At 51.9% G+C, this 16,678-nt stretch overlaps 5 protein-coding genes across 5 annotated transcripts; 2 read left to right on the top strand and 3 right to left on the bottom strand.

The window, feature by feature from the left end:
* Nucleotides 1-201: 201 nt before the first annotated feature.
* N7484_010881 (uncharacterized protein) lies at nt 202-5,566 on the bottom strand (the record flags this gene model as incomplete). The annotated part of the gene is made up of 5 exons (XM_057121268.1): nt 202-1,497; nt 1,554-1,681; nt 1,735-4,305; nt 4,518-4,692; nt 4,748-5,566. 5 exons carry the CDS (start codon nt 5,564-5,566, stop codon nt 202-204), a joined length of 4,989 nt encoding a protein of 1,662 aa, XP_056967022.1.
* Nucleotides 5,567-7,372: 1,806 nt separating this feature from the next.
* N7484_010880 (HMG-box domain-containing protein) lies at nt 7,373-8,391 on the bottom strand (the record flags this gene model as incomplete). Its single annotated transcript, XM_057121267.1, has 3 exons — nt 7,373-7,468; nt 7,523-7,825; nt 7,885-8,391. The coding sequence occupies 3 exons, from the start codon at nt 8,389-8,391 to the stop codon at nt 7,373-7,375; spliced, it is 906 nt and encodes a 301-aa protein (XP_056967021.1).
* A 409-nt stretch (nt 8,392-8,800) lies between these two features.
* On the top strand, nt 8,801-12,467 carry N7484_010879 (uncharacterized protein; the record flags this gene model as incomplete). The annotated part of the gene is made up of 3 exons (XM_057121266.1): nt 8,801-8,944; nt 8,996-12,131; nt 12,193-12,467. 3 exons carry the CDS (start codon nt 8,801-8,803, stop codon nt 12,465-12,467), a joined length of 3,555 nt encoding a protein of 1,184 aa, XP_056967020.1.
* A 379-nt stretch (nt 12,468-12,846) lies between these two features.
* N7484_010878 (uncharacterized protein) lies at nt 12,847-13,298 on the bottom strand (the record flags this gene model as incomplete). Its single annotated transcript, XM_057121265.1, has 2 exons — nt 12,847-13,008; nt 13,074-13,298. The coding sequence occupies 2 exons, from the start codon at nt 13,296-13,298 to the stop codon at nt 12,847-12,849; spliced, it is 387 nt and encodes a 128-aa protein (XP_056967019.1).
* Nucleotides 13,299-14,513: 1,215 nt separating this feature from the next.
* Nucleotides 14,514-16,465, top strand: N7484_010877 (C2H2-type zinc finger protein; the record flags this gene model as incomplete). The annotated part of the gene is made up of 5 exons (XM_057121264.1): nt 14,514-15,828; nt 15,895-16,035; nt 16,083-16,187; nt 16,240-16,302; nt 16,362-16,465. The coding sequence occupies 5 exons, from the start codon at nt 14,514-14,516 to the stop codon at nt 16,463-16,465; spliced, it is 1,728 nt and encodes a 575-aa protein (XP_056967018.1).
* Nucleotides 16,466-16,678: the final 213 nt, after the last annotated feature.

The raw sequence follows: 16,678 nt of genomic DNA, 5'->3' as shown, positions 1-16,678 counted from the left end.
TTTGAGTATATATCATATCATAAAATCATTTCGTATCTGTCGTGAGGGGCCTGCCTACGCTGAAGTAGAGCAGATTTGGGGGAATAATCAATAAGCAAACCAAATTACCAAAATACATGCCACCTGCTCCATCCATATTCAAACAAGGGGGGAAAAAGCAAAGGTCAAAAAGAACCACCAAATAGAAAACACAATGTCGGTTTAGAAATTTGCAAGTTTGCGCAACCAGCTTGACTTCTTCGCTCCCGAGCTAGGAGGTGCAGGGGCACCTTGTCGACTTCCATGGGACCTCATACCACGATCACGCTCGTAATCGCCACTTCCAGAGCTGCTCTTAGGGTCCCGGCGTGAAGGCTGACGGCGGGAACGGTTGTCCTCGTTCTCTTCGTCGGCCGTTTCACCGTATTTAGCACGGCGGCGAGCACGACGACGGACAGCACGACGAGCTTCCTCGTCTGAAGAAAGAGAGTGCGCGTTAAGGTTCTCTGCGGCTGCAGCTGCAGCTGGAGGCATATCGATAAAGGTCGGGACGATCTGTGGAGGCTCAGGGGGTTCATCAGCTTGAGAGTAGACCCATGACGATGTCTTGTCTTTCTTTGGCGCGCCGTGGTTGAGTCCGCCAGTCATGACAGGATCTTCCTCGGGTGCGTCTGGGATGATAGGCCTGGGTCTACGACGAGACTTTGAGTCATCCGCTGTGCGGGAGCCGCGACGTCGTTCTTCGGGTGGGTAGATGTTTTGGGCCGGTGGTTCTTCAGCGCGGGAACGGCGGCGTTTAGCCTTTGCCGCCATTTCCTCTTCGCGTAAACGGCGGCGTTCGCGTCGCTCTGCGGCTTTGGCTTCAGCAGCAGCTTCGGCTTCGCGGGCTTCTTGTTCTTCTCGGGCACGTCGCTCCTCTCGTGCAGCACGACGGACGCGACGACGCTCTTCCTCTTCTTCTTTAGCCTGTTGCTCGCGTAATCTGTCCTTTTCTTTACGTCTGGCCCGTCTTTCCTCGGCTTCCCGTGCTTCCAATTCGCGTGTATCAGAAGGAGCTTGTCGAGATGTGCGCTTCGCTCGTCGGGCGGCTCTACGAGCTTCGGCGTCTTCGGCTTCCGTTTCGCCCATCGCTGCACCAGCAGCATCGGTGGTGAATCCTTCTACATCTGTGTCAGGTCTGACAGATCGCCGGCGACGATCATCACGTCGTGCTCGTCGATCTTCGCGTTCTGGCTCAGTCATATTTCTTGCTTCTTCGTCGCGGTATGAGCGGGATCTTCGTCGGTCTGGCATTTCTGGGCGCTCCGGACGTTCTGGACGTTCTGGGCGAGTAGTGTTCTTTCTGAAAGAGCCAAATAGGCCCATTAAGCCGCCGGACTCTTGCTTCTTTGGTGGAGCTGTGTTAGCACGCTTCAAGCGTCGTTCCCTGGGGTCTCTTGGGGAATCGACAAGTACGGCGTCATCGGGCCCATCCGCATCCACCATGACAGCATCGTCCTCCTCCGGCCTTGCTCGCGACTATTTGGGAATGAGGTTTAGCGAGGAGTGAATAAGGTGGACGAGATTTTACTAACCTCTCTTCTGGATCTACGCTTTGATGGTGCAGATCCCTTGGAGCCCTCCTTGGGCGATTGGCCGCCAGCGTCTTCTGCGTCGACCATGACTAAGTCATCGTCTTCGATAGCATAGGGATCCCGAGGAGCTGGAAATACAGTGATTAGATTATGACATATTAGAGGGCTCATGAATATTCACCTGATCTTCGTTTCTCCATGCGCGGGCGTTCACGCCTTGATTTAGATGTACCCATCAGTTTGGCTGCCTTATCGGGCATCTCAGGCTTATCATCCGGGGGTGGGGACGGCATGGTACCCTCGCCATCCATGTCAACAGATGGTCTTCGTGACACAGGCCTCGAAGCTGATTTCGACGTCCCTGTCTTACGCATTGATTTAGTTCGCGCGGCTGGAGGAGCACCAAGGATAAAGTTGGATAGTGCCGAGGCACGTTGCTGCTTCGGGGTGCGCGCCTCGCGTTCTCGTCGCTTCTCTCGGTCTGAAGTCGAGGACTTTTCAATCTCTTGATCAGACTCCTTCGGTCGAGACTCAGGCTCCTTTGGTCGAGATTTTGTCGGCTTTGACCGTTCCGCTTGAGTGCTTTCCTTTCTTCTGGAATCCTTTTCCTTGGAGGATCTTTTCTTCTCCCTTGGGGGTTCCTTGGGTGCTTCTTCCTCTGGAGCCTCTGCTTCCGCTGGTTCTGGCTCAGGCTCCGGCGCTGGCTCTGGTGCAGCTTCCGGCTCAGCCTCCAGCTCAGGTTCTGGCTCAGGCTCTGGCTCAGGCTCGGGTTCTGGCTCTTTTAGAGGTTTTGGCTCCTTTTTGCTAGATTTTTTGGCTGGTGTCGCCGCACCCCAGAAACCCCAGCCAGAGGATGTATTAGTGCGTTCAGCGCGTGGACGATCTTTCTTAGAGGACTTGAAAGGCTTTTCCTCTGGTTCTTCAGGGGGTGGTGTCGGAGGAGCCCCGTCATCAACTTCTGCAGCTGGCTCAGCCTCAGCCTCAGCCTCAGTTCCTGGTTCAGCCTCGGGCTCCGGGGCCGGGGGTTCCGGGTCTGGGGGTGGGGGCGGAGCAAATTCCTTGGCGGCTTCGGCTGCAGCTTGAGCTTTCTTGTATTTCTTCAGTTCCTTTTTTGACATTTTTGAAAGATCGGGAGCTGGAGGCTCGGGTTCTGGCTCTGGCTCTGGCTCCGGCTCTGGTTCAGGTTCAGGTTCAGGCTCTGGCTCAGCAGGAGGCTCATCAGGGAAACTACCTGGAACTGAGTCTCTAGAATGCTGTCTATCTTCTTCTGCCTCTGGATCCTTCTTGGACCTAGAGCTCTTCACTGGCTCCTCAGCGGGAGGTTCTGGCTCCGGTTCGGGATTAAGCTTCTTCTCTTTAGATTTTGACTTAGAGCTCTCCTTCACCTTGTCCTTTTTAGCCTGTTCCAGTTGCTTAATACGCTCAGCAACGGATAATTTAGCGGTGCTCTTAGCCTTTGACTTCACTGGTTCAGGCTCCGGCTCTGGTTCCGGCTCGGGTTCTGGCTCGAGCACAGGTTCGGGTTCAGCAGGGGGATCATCTTCAACGTCGATTAGAAGATCTTCTTCCTTAGAAGGTTCGTCTTTCTTGGTGGATTTCTTTGGTGCTGATCCTCCCGTAATCGTTGCCCAAAAGCCCTTGGCCGCAGGCTTTTCTTCCTTAGGTGGCTCAATAGCTTTCGTCTTCTTGCTCTTTGAGCTCTTGGGGGCAAGATCTGCCCAGATATCATCATTGCCTTCATTGAAAGCTTCTGGTTCTGGTGTTAGGCCCTGAGGAGGAGGAGTAGGAGCGCGAGGTGGCGGTTCTTCAATATCTTTGCCCTTCTTTTTCTTCTTGGTCTTAGTAACGCCCCAGGCTCCTCCCCAACTCTCCTCTTCCACTACTTTCACTGGCTCGGGGTCAGGTTCAGGCTCAGGCTCAGGTTCAGGCTCCGGCTCAGGCTCCGGTTCTGGTTCAGCTTCGACAGGAGGCTCGGGCTCGGGCTCGGGCTCAGGTTCAGGTTCAGGCAACTTATCAGAGGGAAGCTCAAAGCCGTCTTTTCCAGGGATAGGGAGTCCTTTTCGTGTGAGCTGCTTCTCTCGCTTCTTTCGCTCCTTCGAACTTATAGTGTGCCAGTCTTCATAAAGAGGATCAAGAGGCTCTCGCTTTAGTTCAGGTTCAGGCTCAGGCTCCGGTTCAGGCTCGGGTTCGGGTTCAGGCTCAGGTACGGGTTCAGGCTCCGGTTCGACTTTGCCCTTACTCTTCTTGTCCTTGGTCGTTGCAGCACCCCAGCTAGGCCAGTCGTCTTCTTTAGGTTCCGGGGCCGGCTCTGGATCCTTGGGCTTTTTCTTCTTCCCCGCTGTTCCCCAATCACCCATCCAGCCACTGTCTGTTGGAGGATCAGGTGCGGGTAAGGGGTCGGCCAGAAGATCAATCTTTTTTTTCTTGTCCTTTTTGGATGGGACATTCCAACCCCAGTCATTAGATTCTTCCTGGGCTTTCTTGGCTTCTTCCTCCTCTTTGGCCTGCCTATCTGCTTCCTCCTGTGCCTTCTTTTCTTCCTCTTCCTTCGCTAAGCGTTCCTGCTCTTCCTTAGCGGCCTTGGCTTCCTCTTTTGCCTTGGCTCTAGCATCCGCCTCAGCCTGAGCATCTTTTACCTTCTTTTCATGTTCCTTCTTTGCCTTGCGTTGTTCCTTCTTGGAAAGATTAAGGTACCAAGCCTCCTGGGTGATGTCTTTGATAGGCTCCGGTTCTGGTTCCTCTGGCTCGGGCTCTGGTTCGGGTTCGGGCTCCGGTTCGGGTTCAGGATCAAGCAAGCTCTTTTTTTCTTATCCTTAGGGGCATCCCAGGCACCCCAGTCGTCATCTGGCTTGGAATCTTTCGCGGTAGATCCCAAATCACCAAAATCAAACCCCCCAGGGGTTTTGCTCTTCCCGGTTGACCAGGGGTTCGTATCTTTGGAATTTTCCTTTGGAGCAGACTCACCAATGGCCCCAAGTCCCATCTTGTTGTCTGAACCGCCAGTATTCCAGGATTTACCCCAACCACCAAAGCCAAACCCAGTCCCGCCAGTTTTTGGCCCTGTATCGAAGTTCAAGTCCAATTGTGGCGCACCATCGTTCAGGCCGATATCCTGAAAATCGTCTACCGGTGCATCTTTCTGTAGTGCATGTTAGAAAATGCCATATCATATTAGCCGGTAACCAGTGCCATACCTTGCCCTTTTTCTTTCCAACGCCAGCCCAAGCATCGTCGCCCGCATCCCCATCATCAGCCCAGCTGAGATTGTTCGCAGCAGACGCTTCGGCAGCCTTCCGTTCCTCTTCTTCTTTTGCTAGTCGTTCTGCCTCTTCCTCCTCCTCTTCCTTCTTACTCTTCTTTTTAGACCCGGCTGTAGCCCAGCCATCTCCCCAGCTATCGTCACCCCCATCGCCCCCATCGCCTCCTCCGGCACCTGCATCTCCACCTCCACTTCCACCCGCATCGCCACCACCATCCCCATTCGACGGTTCTTCTGCCCCGTCCGAGCCACCAGCATTTGCCGCCGGCGTAGAAGCTATGGGCTTCTTATTTGCTCCACCCTTCTTTTTCTTATGTTCCCGAATGCCCACCGTGCTCTCAAAATCAATATCAATGTCCCTCCTGCGATCTTTCAATACAGAGGATTGGTCCATTGACTTTGATTTGGCCTTTTCAGCTAGCAACGGAAGCGCCACCGGTAGCACACCTGTTTTCCGCTCCGCAAGCGCCTCCAAAGTCTCATATTCTGGCGGTAAATCGTTGACGGCATCTTCATAAGGCGGCGGCGGTTGAGTGTACGAGGGCGGGGCGGGAGACGTGAAAGCCAGTTCCGTAATAACGCCCGGCTGATTGTCCATCTTCTTATCCCGACACAAGGCCGTCTTATTTCCCATAATAAGTGTCGCCCACACGTCACCCAGTAGTGTGTTCACCGCCAGTTTCCAGCATTCCTGCTGTACTCCTGGCACCATGCCGGCGCATTCATTGTAGCGAGCGCTCGCGACAGCCGCCATGGTATGAATATCGCATGCGAAATTATTAATATTGTTCGCGATACCAGGACACTTAGTGTCTTAGGCCCTCCTTGGCGACTGGGTGAGAACACATGAGGTGGGTGTCTGGTTTATTGGTGACAATTCCCGCGCGGGCGTCGGGATGAGTCAAGGTTGGGCCGATAGACGAGATCGGGTCCCTGAGGGGTATGGAGGGAGGATTCGAGGGTTTTCGGGTCGGTGATTTCGTAGGACAAACAAAAGGACACAATAGCCACCCTGCACGACCGGCGCGATTTCGGTGCTCGATGCTAGACTCGGATAGCGTCGTACTGATAGATGATAACGAGATTATGGATCGAGTCGAGCACTGCGCTTGTGATTCTGGGGAATCAAGGGAAGAATGAATTCAGGAAGGATTCTGGGAGAAGAATCAGATAAAGTTTCGAGGGCGAAAAAAGGATCAGGCAGGGATGGAGAAGTAGAGTTGGGGCGGTGGGTGATCATCACATACAATTGTCTCTTTTCATCACACTCGTACGATCACCTTATTTGGGTTTTGCTTCTTCTATTCAAAACAGTCGCTCTCAGTCAACGACGCTTTTTTCCTCAATTGTCATGGAGATTCATCAACACTCAATCTCAGTCAAATTGGCAAAGACGAACGCCTGGGGATGAGTTCAACCCGAGCCGAAATAGGCTAAAGTGAAAAATGGAAAAGAAAAGAAAAGCGAAGGCTGGGATGAACAATCACCAATTCCCCATATATTCCTACAATCTCGACACCTGAGAAAAAGTCTTCAGATGCCTCCTAATTTTTCAATGTACAATACACTCGGCATCGAGGGCGTCGCACAGACACGCTGATATGCGCAACGTACATGATGCAGCGCTGGCCCGCCTATCGATAACAAGAGTCCCCCTCCATCAGCCCGAATGAAACAAGTAGGGAGGCCCCTGCCCCAACCACAAGCAGGGGATATCATAGTGATCTCTCGATATCAAGCTCTTATAGGTCTCTTCCTAAATCTACTTTCCACCTATTGTCATGATGAGTTTGATCCTTATTTCTGGATGTTCACCGCAAGAAACATGTTAACCGGAACGTGGACCCCTCATCCGTGGATCGGACTAGCTTCAACCGTGGATGCCCGACTAGATTGCGGGTAAGCCCGTCTGCAGACCATAAACAAACAATTGTACAAGAGCTCATGTACATGACTAAGGATTGCTGGCGGTTGGATACATGCAGGGACGAGTGCGGAGAAAGCTGTGCTCTATAGAGCACTGTACTCATCATGCTTAATTCCTATATACCTTACTTAACCCCTTCTTCCATCCCCTACACTGGAAATCAGAAAGGGAAGCATTTCTTACAATTCGCCACAACCCTGCAGAGGGAAAAGGACCGGCTTGGGCTGCTCTGCACGCCAGACACATCGCTTTACTCACCGCCACTTTGAGAGACTCGGTGCGGGGGTGCTCCGCTGCGGGCGATTGACACTCGGTATGCAGGATTCGGAGCTTCTGCAACTCATACGGGGACCACACGATAGATCAAAATAAAATAAAAATGTGAAAAATAAAGATCGGACCTGAAGATCACAGGGGAGACATAAATATTCCAAGGTAGACATGTGTGACATTAGACAAGTACAAAGCTGACTACAATACATCGACAAAGGAAAGGGAATCAAGCGACTCGTGGGAGAATGTGAAAACGCGACACCATATTCGAAAATCAAATCCCTTTTTCCGACCCCGGAAACCCGTTTCTGAAAACACCGTCACCCTCACTGCCAATAGTACAGAAGATTGTGCGCGCGCTTAAGCCTGCTTGGTGCGCTTAGGCTCCACGCCGTATACCTCGTTGTGCTCCCGAATGTACCGCTCCTGGTCATTGGCCTGCATCTTCTGGTATTGCTGAATGGCTGTCAGTATTGATCTCGAGAATCCATTGGGGGTGGAGTAAAATACCGCTTTCTCCGTCTCAGTCATGTCCTTCCACTCCTGCGCAATCTGCTTCGCGACTTCGGACGCCTGCATGTACTTAAGATCACCGGACGCTTTGCGCTCACTCATGAACCAGAAAAAGGCAGTCATAGGCCGCTTCACCAGACGATCATCGACGATGGGGCGAGCGGGCTTGCCGGTAAGTCTGGCCAGCGATCGACGGGCACTGTTCGCTTCTTTGATCTGAAGGGGGGTGTACTGCTTGAGCCACGAAGCTAGAGAGGCCTCGTTGGCAACACGGTTCTCCTCGGCTTGGTTTTGGAATCGCTAACGTGGGTCAGAACGCCGGAGCAATTTACAAGGAGAGCTGCGCGCAGGAAACTTACCTCGGTTTCATTGGCAGCCATCTCCTTGACAGCCGTAGACGCAGCTCCAAATGCCTCCTTAATGGTCGAGTACTGAGGCCGGAGCTCGGAAAACTTCGATTGGAAAGCAAGACGGTTGCCAGCGGCGATGAGCTTCTTCGGGGGTTCCAGGGCGGTTTCCTTGAGTTGTTTGATGTGATCCCGTTGTTTCTTCTTCTCCTTGGCCTCCTTCTGTTTTTCTGTCAATTCGCGCTTCTTTTTTGGTGTTGTGCTCTTCTTGCGCGTGCCATCGGTGGCCTTGGTGGATTTCTTGGGCTTAGGGCGAGAGGCGTCAGTCGCATATGAGTGAGACTGTTGGGATATAATGGTAGATAGAGCTCCGACCTGCGGAGTCAACCTGGATTGGCTGGAGAGACATAGACGACGGAGTTGATTCTGTAATCCGGTCACACGACTAGGGCGAGCCATCGCATCACCGAGGTGCAGGTGCCGAAGCACACCTGCGCGACTGACCCACTGCAAAGACATGAGTGTGTAAGAAGCTTCAATTCTTGTCTGAATAGATATGCAGTTGGGTGCAAATTGATCACCAATGCTGCACAATCGAATGACAATGAAAAGCAAATGAGTGTGAAGGGGCTCCTGACGCAAGCGGTGGCTGGTTGTTAGGGTCGCGTCCGAGCTTCAGTTTAGAACCTTCCGTTTTAGGTTTAGACTGTCACGTGCTAATCACATGACAATGATCCCCCATCCGGATAGCGAAAATAGCATCAACATTGGCGTTTTATATATTCGGATCCACCTTTTACTAAGTTCAAGAATAGCTGACTGACCTGATCAGTGAGCACTTCATGGGAATCTGGTGATATTGCTCTTGGTGCTCAAATCCTGGTGCTCTCGAGTTTCAGTAATACTCACTTATCGTTGGCCTGCAACAATGGCTCGCCACGGGGATACTCGCTCACCATCTCCTGTAGGCAGCACACACTCTTCATCTAAGCGGGCTCGCAGAGATGATGACCGCTTTGATCGAAGCCGACGGGATGAGGGACGCAGCTATCGCCGATCCCGCAGTCCAGAGGTACGTGGCAAACGCCCTCAGTCCAGCGTATTGAGAGCTTCGTCTAATCAGATTACACCCCTCCAGCGCCGATACCGTGGTCGCGATCACGGGCGCGACAGAGCCAGCTACCGACGACGTGACCGTTCCCTAGACCGCCGCGATGAAGACACCTACCGACCTAATCGCAGAGAACGATCTCGGGACCGCCGACGGTCTAGAGAGCGAGATGATTTTCGCCGGAGAAGCCGCGATAGAGATTACCGACCCAGGCGAGATGATTCACGCGACCGCGATCGCAGGCGCACGGATGATTCTGCTGACCTGAAACCGAAGTCTAGACGGGAGGATAGCCGAGACCGTGGGTCGAATCGGCAGTCGAGGTCTCGAACCCGCGAGCCATCCAAACAATCCACTCCCGCACCCGCGCCTGCGCCTGCAGTTCAGACGGACGAACAGAAGCGAGCCGAGAGACTTGCCAAGCTGGCAGCATGGAAAGAGAAGCAAGCGGCGGAGCGTGAACGCAAGGAACAAGAACAGGCCGCGGCTGGTCCTCGGAACATTTTAGATGCAATTGACCGGAAATCCGGTGCTTCGCCAGCCGTTGCCTCACCCCTGACACCCGCGACGCCCACCGAATCCGCGGCAACAACCCCATACCCCGGAAAGTTCGACCCTAAAGCTATCGCAAAGAACGTCGCAGCTTCTGCTGCATCGCCCGCTGTTCTTGGGAACGATGTGGCTGTACCTCAAATTACGAAAGCTCCTACGAAACCCTCAACTATCTCCACCTCCGCGTCTGCATCCGTCAAACCAATAGGCAATGTGGGTGGCTTTGGACTGGGAGGAGCCAAGACAGCCTCTGACAAGGAGAAATCTACAGCAACCCGCACACTTGGATTTGGTGAGGAGGAGTCCACGCGTAAGAAGTTTGAGAGGCTTCCTACGCCACCTCTTGACGATGGCAAAGATAATGCAGCAGATGATGCCGGAGATGACGATGTGGATATGCACGAGGATGGGGCCGAGGAGGACGCCGAAGCCACCGCGCGAGCAGCAGCAGAACGCCGGGAAGAGCGACTTCAGAATGTGATTCAGTCGGAGAGCGATGGACAAACCGACTCGCAAACAAACGGTGGTGATATTCAGATGACAGATGCATCAAACCAGGAAGCCGAAGTTGAAATGGAAGTGGATGAGGAAATCGATCCCCTAGATGCATTCATGTCTGGACTAGCGGAAACAGCACCACCGAAGAAGACGTTGGGCGCCACATTCTCCAAGAAGAAGGAGGCACAACAACCCCAGGCCATGTTCGGTGATGAAGAGGACGTATCTATCACTGCCGTCGGAGATGATGATGCCGATGATGTTCTCGCCATTGCCAACAAGAAGAAGAAGAAGGAAATTCCCGCAGTTGATCACGCGAAAGTCGAGTACGAACCATTCCGAAAGATGTTTTATCACGAGCCAGCGCATCTTGCGGAAATGAGCGAGGAGGAAACCGCAAATCTGCGTCTGGAACTCGACGGTATCAAAGTCCGTGGTCTCGACATTCCAAAGCCCGTACAGAAATGGGCTGAGGTCGGACTAGGCGTACAAACTCTTGACGTTGTTGAACGACTTGGTTACGAATCCCTTACTTCAATTCAAGCCCAGGCCATCCCTTCAGTAATGGCTGGTCGTGATGTGATTGGTGTTGCTAAGACTGGCTCGGGAAAGACAATGGCTTTCCTCATCCCAATGTTCCGACACATCAAAGATCAACGGCCTCTTGAAAATATGGAGGGTCCGATCAGCCTGATCATGACACCGACCCGTGAATTGGCGACACAGATTCACAAAGACTGCAAACCCTTTTTGAAAGCGTTAGGTCTTCGTGCAGTATGCGCTTATGGCGGTGCTCCAATCAAAGACCAAATCGCGGACTTGAAGCGGGGAGCAGAGATTGTTGTATGCACCCCAGGTCGCATGATCGATTTGCTAGCGGCAAATGCAGGCCGAGTGATCAATTTGCGACGAGTCACCTACGTTGTTCTTGATGAAGCCGATCGCATGTTCGATATGGGCTTTGAACCCCAGGTTATGAAGATCATGGCCAACGTAAGACCGGATCGTCAGACAGTCCTCTTCTCCGCCACCTTCCCTCGAAATATGGAAGCTTTAGCCCGGAAAACTTTGAAAAAGCCGGTCGAGATTGTGGTTGGTGGTAAGAGTGTTGTCGCTCCTGAAATTACACAGATCGTTGAGGTCCGTAACGAGGACCAGAAGTTCTTCCGCCTCTTGGAGTTACTGGGTAATCTGTACGAGGATGATGCAAATGAGGACGCGCGGGCGTTGATCTTCGTGGACCGTCAGGAATCCGCTGATAACCTACTCAAAGAGCTCATGCGCAAGGGTTACCCGTGTATGTCCATCCACGGTGGAAAGGATCAGATTGATCGTGACTCTACTATCGAAGATTTTAAGGCCGGTATCTTCCCAGTCTTGGTTGCTACGTCCGTTGCCGCCCGTGGTTTGGACGTGAAGCAGCTCAAACTCGTTGTCAACTACGACGCACCCAATCATTTGGAGGACTATGTCCACCGTGCTGGTCGAACAGGTCGTGCTGGAAACACCGGTACCGCTGTCACTTTCCTCACTGAAGAGCAAGATCGGTACTCTGTAGATATTGCCAAGGCGCTCAAGCAGAGTGGCCAGGAGATCCCCGAGCCCGTTCAAAAGCTAGTCGATGGTTTCCTGGAAAAGGTCAAGGCTGGTAAAGAAAAGGCCATGGCCTCTGGATTTGGTGGCAAGGGTCTCGAACGGCTTGACCAGGAGCGTGAGACGGCGCGCAATCGCGAGCGTCGCACCTACAAAACCGGTGAAGAGGGCGAAGAAGAGGAAGAGAAGGAGGAGAAGAATGCCAAGGATGACGAGCGCTTCAACAAGGCCCTTTCATCTGTACAATCTGCTGCTGCTCCTGCTCCTACTCAGCTTGTTGGGGTGCCTAAAGGCATTGATTTGGATGGTAAAATCACAGTGCACAGGACAGAGAAAGACCCGGCGGGCGGCTCAAAGAACCCACTTGATAAGGTTGGCTCTGCCGTTGCTGATATCCATGCTCGTTTGAGCCGAGCTGGTGTGATGAGATCTGGTGTTCCCATCGATAATCGTGGACCAGACGCTGGCGCGTTCCATGCCACCCTCGAGATCAACGATTTCCCCCGTAAGTTTCCTTTCTGCGTTCTTCTTACACGGCGACGGTATTCATTAACAATTTTCTACAGAGAAAGCTCGTTGGGCTGTCACCAATCGCACAAACGTCGCCAAGATCCTCGAATCCACCGGCACATCCATCACTACGAAGGGAAATTTCTATGCAGCTGGCAAGGAACCTGCCTCCGAGGATGCGCCTAAGCTGTACATCCTGGTTGAGGGCGAAACCGAAATTACTGTCACCAACGCCATGCGCGAGCTTATGCGCTTGTTGAAGGAGGGTACCATCGCCGCCGCTGACAGTGATGCTCGTGCTCCCGCCAGTGGTCGTTACAGTGTTGTCTAAGCTCCACCTATACACTTGAATTGGCGAACCTTTTATGATTTTTCATGTTTTCGACATGTACTGCATGACATGTGGTTGTACGATAATTGGGGTTAAGGAAATACCATGGAGAGAAATAGCATTAATGCATGCAAGACATATGTGCAGGCATAAGATCAAGCATCAATAGTGCATTGTGTTATTCCCCGCCAGTAGAGATCACATAAGCATGTGGAACAGTGTGTAAAATAATCCCGGAATACAGACGCAGGTCATCCGTTTAATTGAACTAGTACCCTCGGGGAATGGGCACTAACGGCAACGCTATCAAACGCACAAATATAAAATGAAAGACAATGCATGACGCAAACGCTCAGACTGAAGCATAGGATAACCTTATTCAGGACCATTGTCTCGCCTGCTCCACCTCATCCACATCCCGCGCCGCCCTCTCATCACGACTAGCCTGATCCAACGTCTGCGTCTGTGTCTTCGCCTTCTGCGCCGCTAGTTTTGACCCGAGCTTCCCTTTATTCGTGGCTGACATGGATTCCGCGCGTTTCTGCAAAAGTAGACATATTAGATTGTACGTTTCACTCCCATTGAAGAGAGGAAGTAGCTTCTCACCTGCGCCGCAATCGCAGCATTCGACCGCGCTTCGTCACTAGCCCCTTGCGCCCCGCCGGTCGAGGTCTCGCCGAGCGTACGGCCCGGTGAGGACTTCCAGTTTGTGCTTGAGGGGACGGAGGCGCGTGGTGCGGAGTTCGATTGATTTGAGGTTCCGACAACACGACCAGGTCCCGTGAAAGCTTCCTGGTCGTTGTTCGAGGAGCGGGAACATATATTACCCATGTTGATGCCGATGCGGGGGTTGAGGTGTGTCCAAAGGGGTTTCTGCACAGGGGACGGAATTGGCGGCCTAATTGGTGGCGACACTAAGATCTGGAGATACGTAGGTGTCAAGTGTGTTTGATTGAAGAATTGTAGCTAGTCAGGTAAGTCTGCAGGACTCATAGATCTGGTCCCTTGGTCTTTGTTGGAACTTGAGGTGGTCAGTGCATTAGTCGAGCGAACGATAAGCTATCGCGGGCGATCCGGGGCACGTGGGGTTACGTCAGCATAAAGAATGCAACTTTGGATCTATATACTTCGTGGCTAGTATAAAGCGAGATGAAAATGATTGGAATGGTGTCGCATGAATTATGCGACTAATATGATATCTGTTATAGGTTACCACAGCTATGGTAGAGCGGTTGGAACGTTCTAAAAGTTTAAAGACCGGCGGGGCCAGAGATTTAGTTAACTTAGAGATCTCCGGTTAGTCATCGGATGAAGGGACTGAAGGAAAAAAGAGAGAACCATTCTTTTCCTTTCGTCACTCGCAGATGGAAGAATTCCAAGAGCGTCTGCTCGTTTGTCCGCGACTAGGCAAGATAAACGCCGTTGACCGCTCACCAACTGCAGCGTTGCAATTCGCTCGAAAACTATGACGCCTAACCCCCAAGGTCCTCATCCTCACTTCGTCGTCCCAAAGGTCCCCACGGCGCTACGAGTCGACGGACAATACGCTAGACTCCCCTTTTCAACACATTCGGCTATTTCTCAACCTCCAAGGTCCTCGTTCTACGCCTTGAATCCATTGTGCGCTGCATGATTGCTCTTCGATTTTCCGATTGCGTCGTTGATCCTCCCCGAGTCTGCAAACTACTTCCGCGGTCCTAGCGCATGACACAAGCGTGAAACCACCTGCAGTGGACATTGCAGAGTGAATATTACTCTGTTGCGCTCTTCTGGGGCTCTAGCGACCCCATAGTGGATTCTAAGGTGGCGGCTTTAGACCTTTGGCCGGTTACGTGATTTCTGCTACGGAAATTATTGTACCTGGCGCAAGCCATATCCCACTTTGCGGTCGCACATCCCGCTCCTAGTTCTTCTACCATCTTTTCTCCATTTTTCTTCCTCGTATCTTACTGAGACGAGAACTGGCCCTGGCCTTGCCCCGTTTCAGCCTTCCTCGTCCCTCCCTTGCCCTTCTCCTGGATATCCCGTCCCTGAACCGTGCGCATCATGGCTTCTCAATCCCAGAATCGTGACTTTTGTCTAGAGTGTCGCTGGGAGGACTTCCATATAGATGGAAAGGATGAGACCAAATCGGGCGATCAGCCTCGGTCCCAGTGGGACTGCTTGGACCAGGAGCACCACACAACGCTTGGTCCTTGTGAGGTTGACGAGGCTTGCTGTGATGTGGATGACTGTCAAGATAACTGCCAGGATGATTGCGCACTAGAGTGTGGGTCAGTATGTGGCGGCTTTGTGGACTGCGATGCCTCGACCATCTGTTCCGTTGCCCATTGCGACGACACTCACTGTGATGGGAACCATTGCGAAAGCACGGACCCTGTCTGCTTTGAGGATCATTGCTGTGATGGTGTTGAGCAGCAGAACTGTGAATTCGAATCATTTTTCGGTCTCAATACTCCTCTGTCGTTGGATGCTACTGGCATGTTACCAGCTGCCTCAATGGGCCAAGGCGTTGCTGAAATCGGGAAGATTCCCGAACATACCCTTCCGGCTGTCATAGATCCTTGCTACCATCAAGACTTCTTGTCGTCATACCAGGCTCACGCGAATCATTGCGACCAAAGCGTCGCCAATCATTTTGAGTGCCATGACTTCCAGAAGGATTTGCAAGGAATCTTCCCCGTGCAACAACTGCCCACGCAGACAAATGTCAACCCAGCCGATGTCTTCCATCTGTTGGGAACATGTCCGGATTTTCCTATTCAGCAAGACCAACATGTTCACGATCACACAATCCCGCCCCTTCAATCTCCCAAATGCAATACGTCCGACCCCCTTAACTTCTTTCATGCTCATCCGGAACACCATTACGTACACGAACACAACCACGGCCACGGTCACTTCAAAAACCCTAATGACCTGAACCTTCAAATTACCCGAGGGCCCCATCGTTCCCATCATCGATGCAAAGGACACCAACACGCCCATGTCCATTCTTACTCTCCCTACTCCCGGCATTCCCGGTCCAGTATCAGTTCCCACTTTGTTTCAAGTCCTGGAGAAACTCCACCACCGCTGGACGGAGGTGTCTCATCAGTCTTAACGACTCCTGACTTTTCCGAGGAAAATGACATTCATATGTGCAAATGGACAACAAAACTACACGGAGTGAATACCCCATGTGGGGCTACTTTCACTGATGCTGGCGCTCTTCAGGAACATCTTGTGTCTAGCCATATGAACACAGTTGACGGAGCCAAGGGAAATGGATATTACTGCTGTTGGGTTGGGTGTCATCGTCCAGATGAGCCGTTTTCACAGAAATCTAAGCTGCAGGGTCACTTCCTGACACACAGCAACTGTATGTCTTGGATTATCTCTATTGCGTTCATTTTCAACTGCTAATTATCATTCTCCATTTCACCAGACAAGAATTTCAGGTGCTCTGTCTGCGGCAAGTCTTTTGCTCGACAGGCGACCCTTGACCGCCATGAGCGCAGTCATCGTGGTGACAAGCCATACAAATGCAAAGACTGTGGAAAGATGTTCACCGATAGCAGTGAACTTAGTACGTCATTTCGTTCTAATCACCCAGAACATGGCTAATTATCATAGAAACGCACTCACGCACCCACACCGGCGAAAAGCCATTCAAATGCACTTACCCTGGATGCGACTTTCAGACTGGAGATTCATCAAATATGTCCAGTCACAGACTGAGTATGTTTCTAGCACTTATTCCAAAGAAATCCATTATACTAATACAATCCAGCCCACGGTGAACGCAAACACAAATGTCCTTACCCGGGCTGCACCAAGAGCTTTACTCGACCCGGTATGTGTCCATAGTATTCTTGGACTCTATTTATCAAATACTAATATTTTACATTATAGATCAATTAAAACGTCACCAACGCACAACCCACAAAGAGCCCGGCTCGACCCTTCCTTCCCCTAGTCCCGACCATTTCACACTCACACCCTTCGCCATGGTCTAACGAACCCTTTAATATGGTTTTTCTTCTTTGTACCCTTCATTTACCGATTCCCGGATTCGACCATTACGATTTACATGTCAATTACCTACCTGATCGATCCACCTTTACGACCCCGATATTAAAAGGCCCGATATGTAGCCGGGCATATTATGGCTCACTGAGATGGGGATTTCAGATTAACGGTCTCTATGGAGTTTTTTGACTTTTTTTGCT

Source organism: Penicillium longicatenatum (genome assembly GCF_028827895.1).
Source record: "Penicillium longicatenatum strain IBT 33135 chromosome Unknown contig_7_segment0_segment0, whole genome shotgun sequence".
NCBI classification, from domain to species: domain Eukaryota; kingdom Fungi; phylum Ascomycota; class Eurotiomycetes; order Eurotiales; family Aspergillaceae; genus Penicillium; species Penicillium longicatenatum.
Note: the sequence above shows the minus strand (reverse complement) of the source record. Positions and strands in the feature narration are given on the sequence as shown.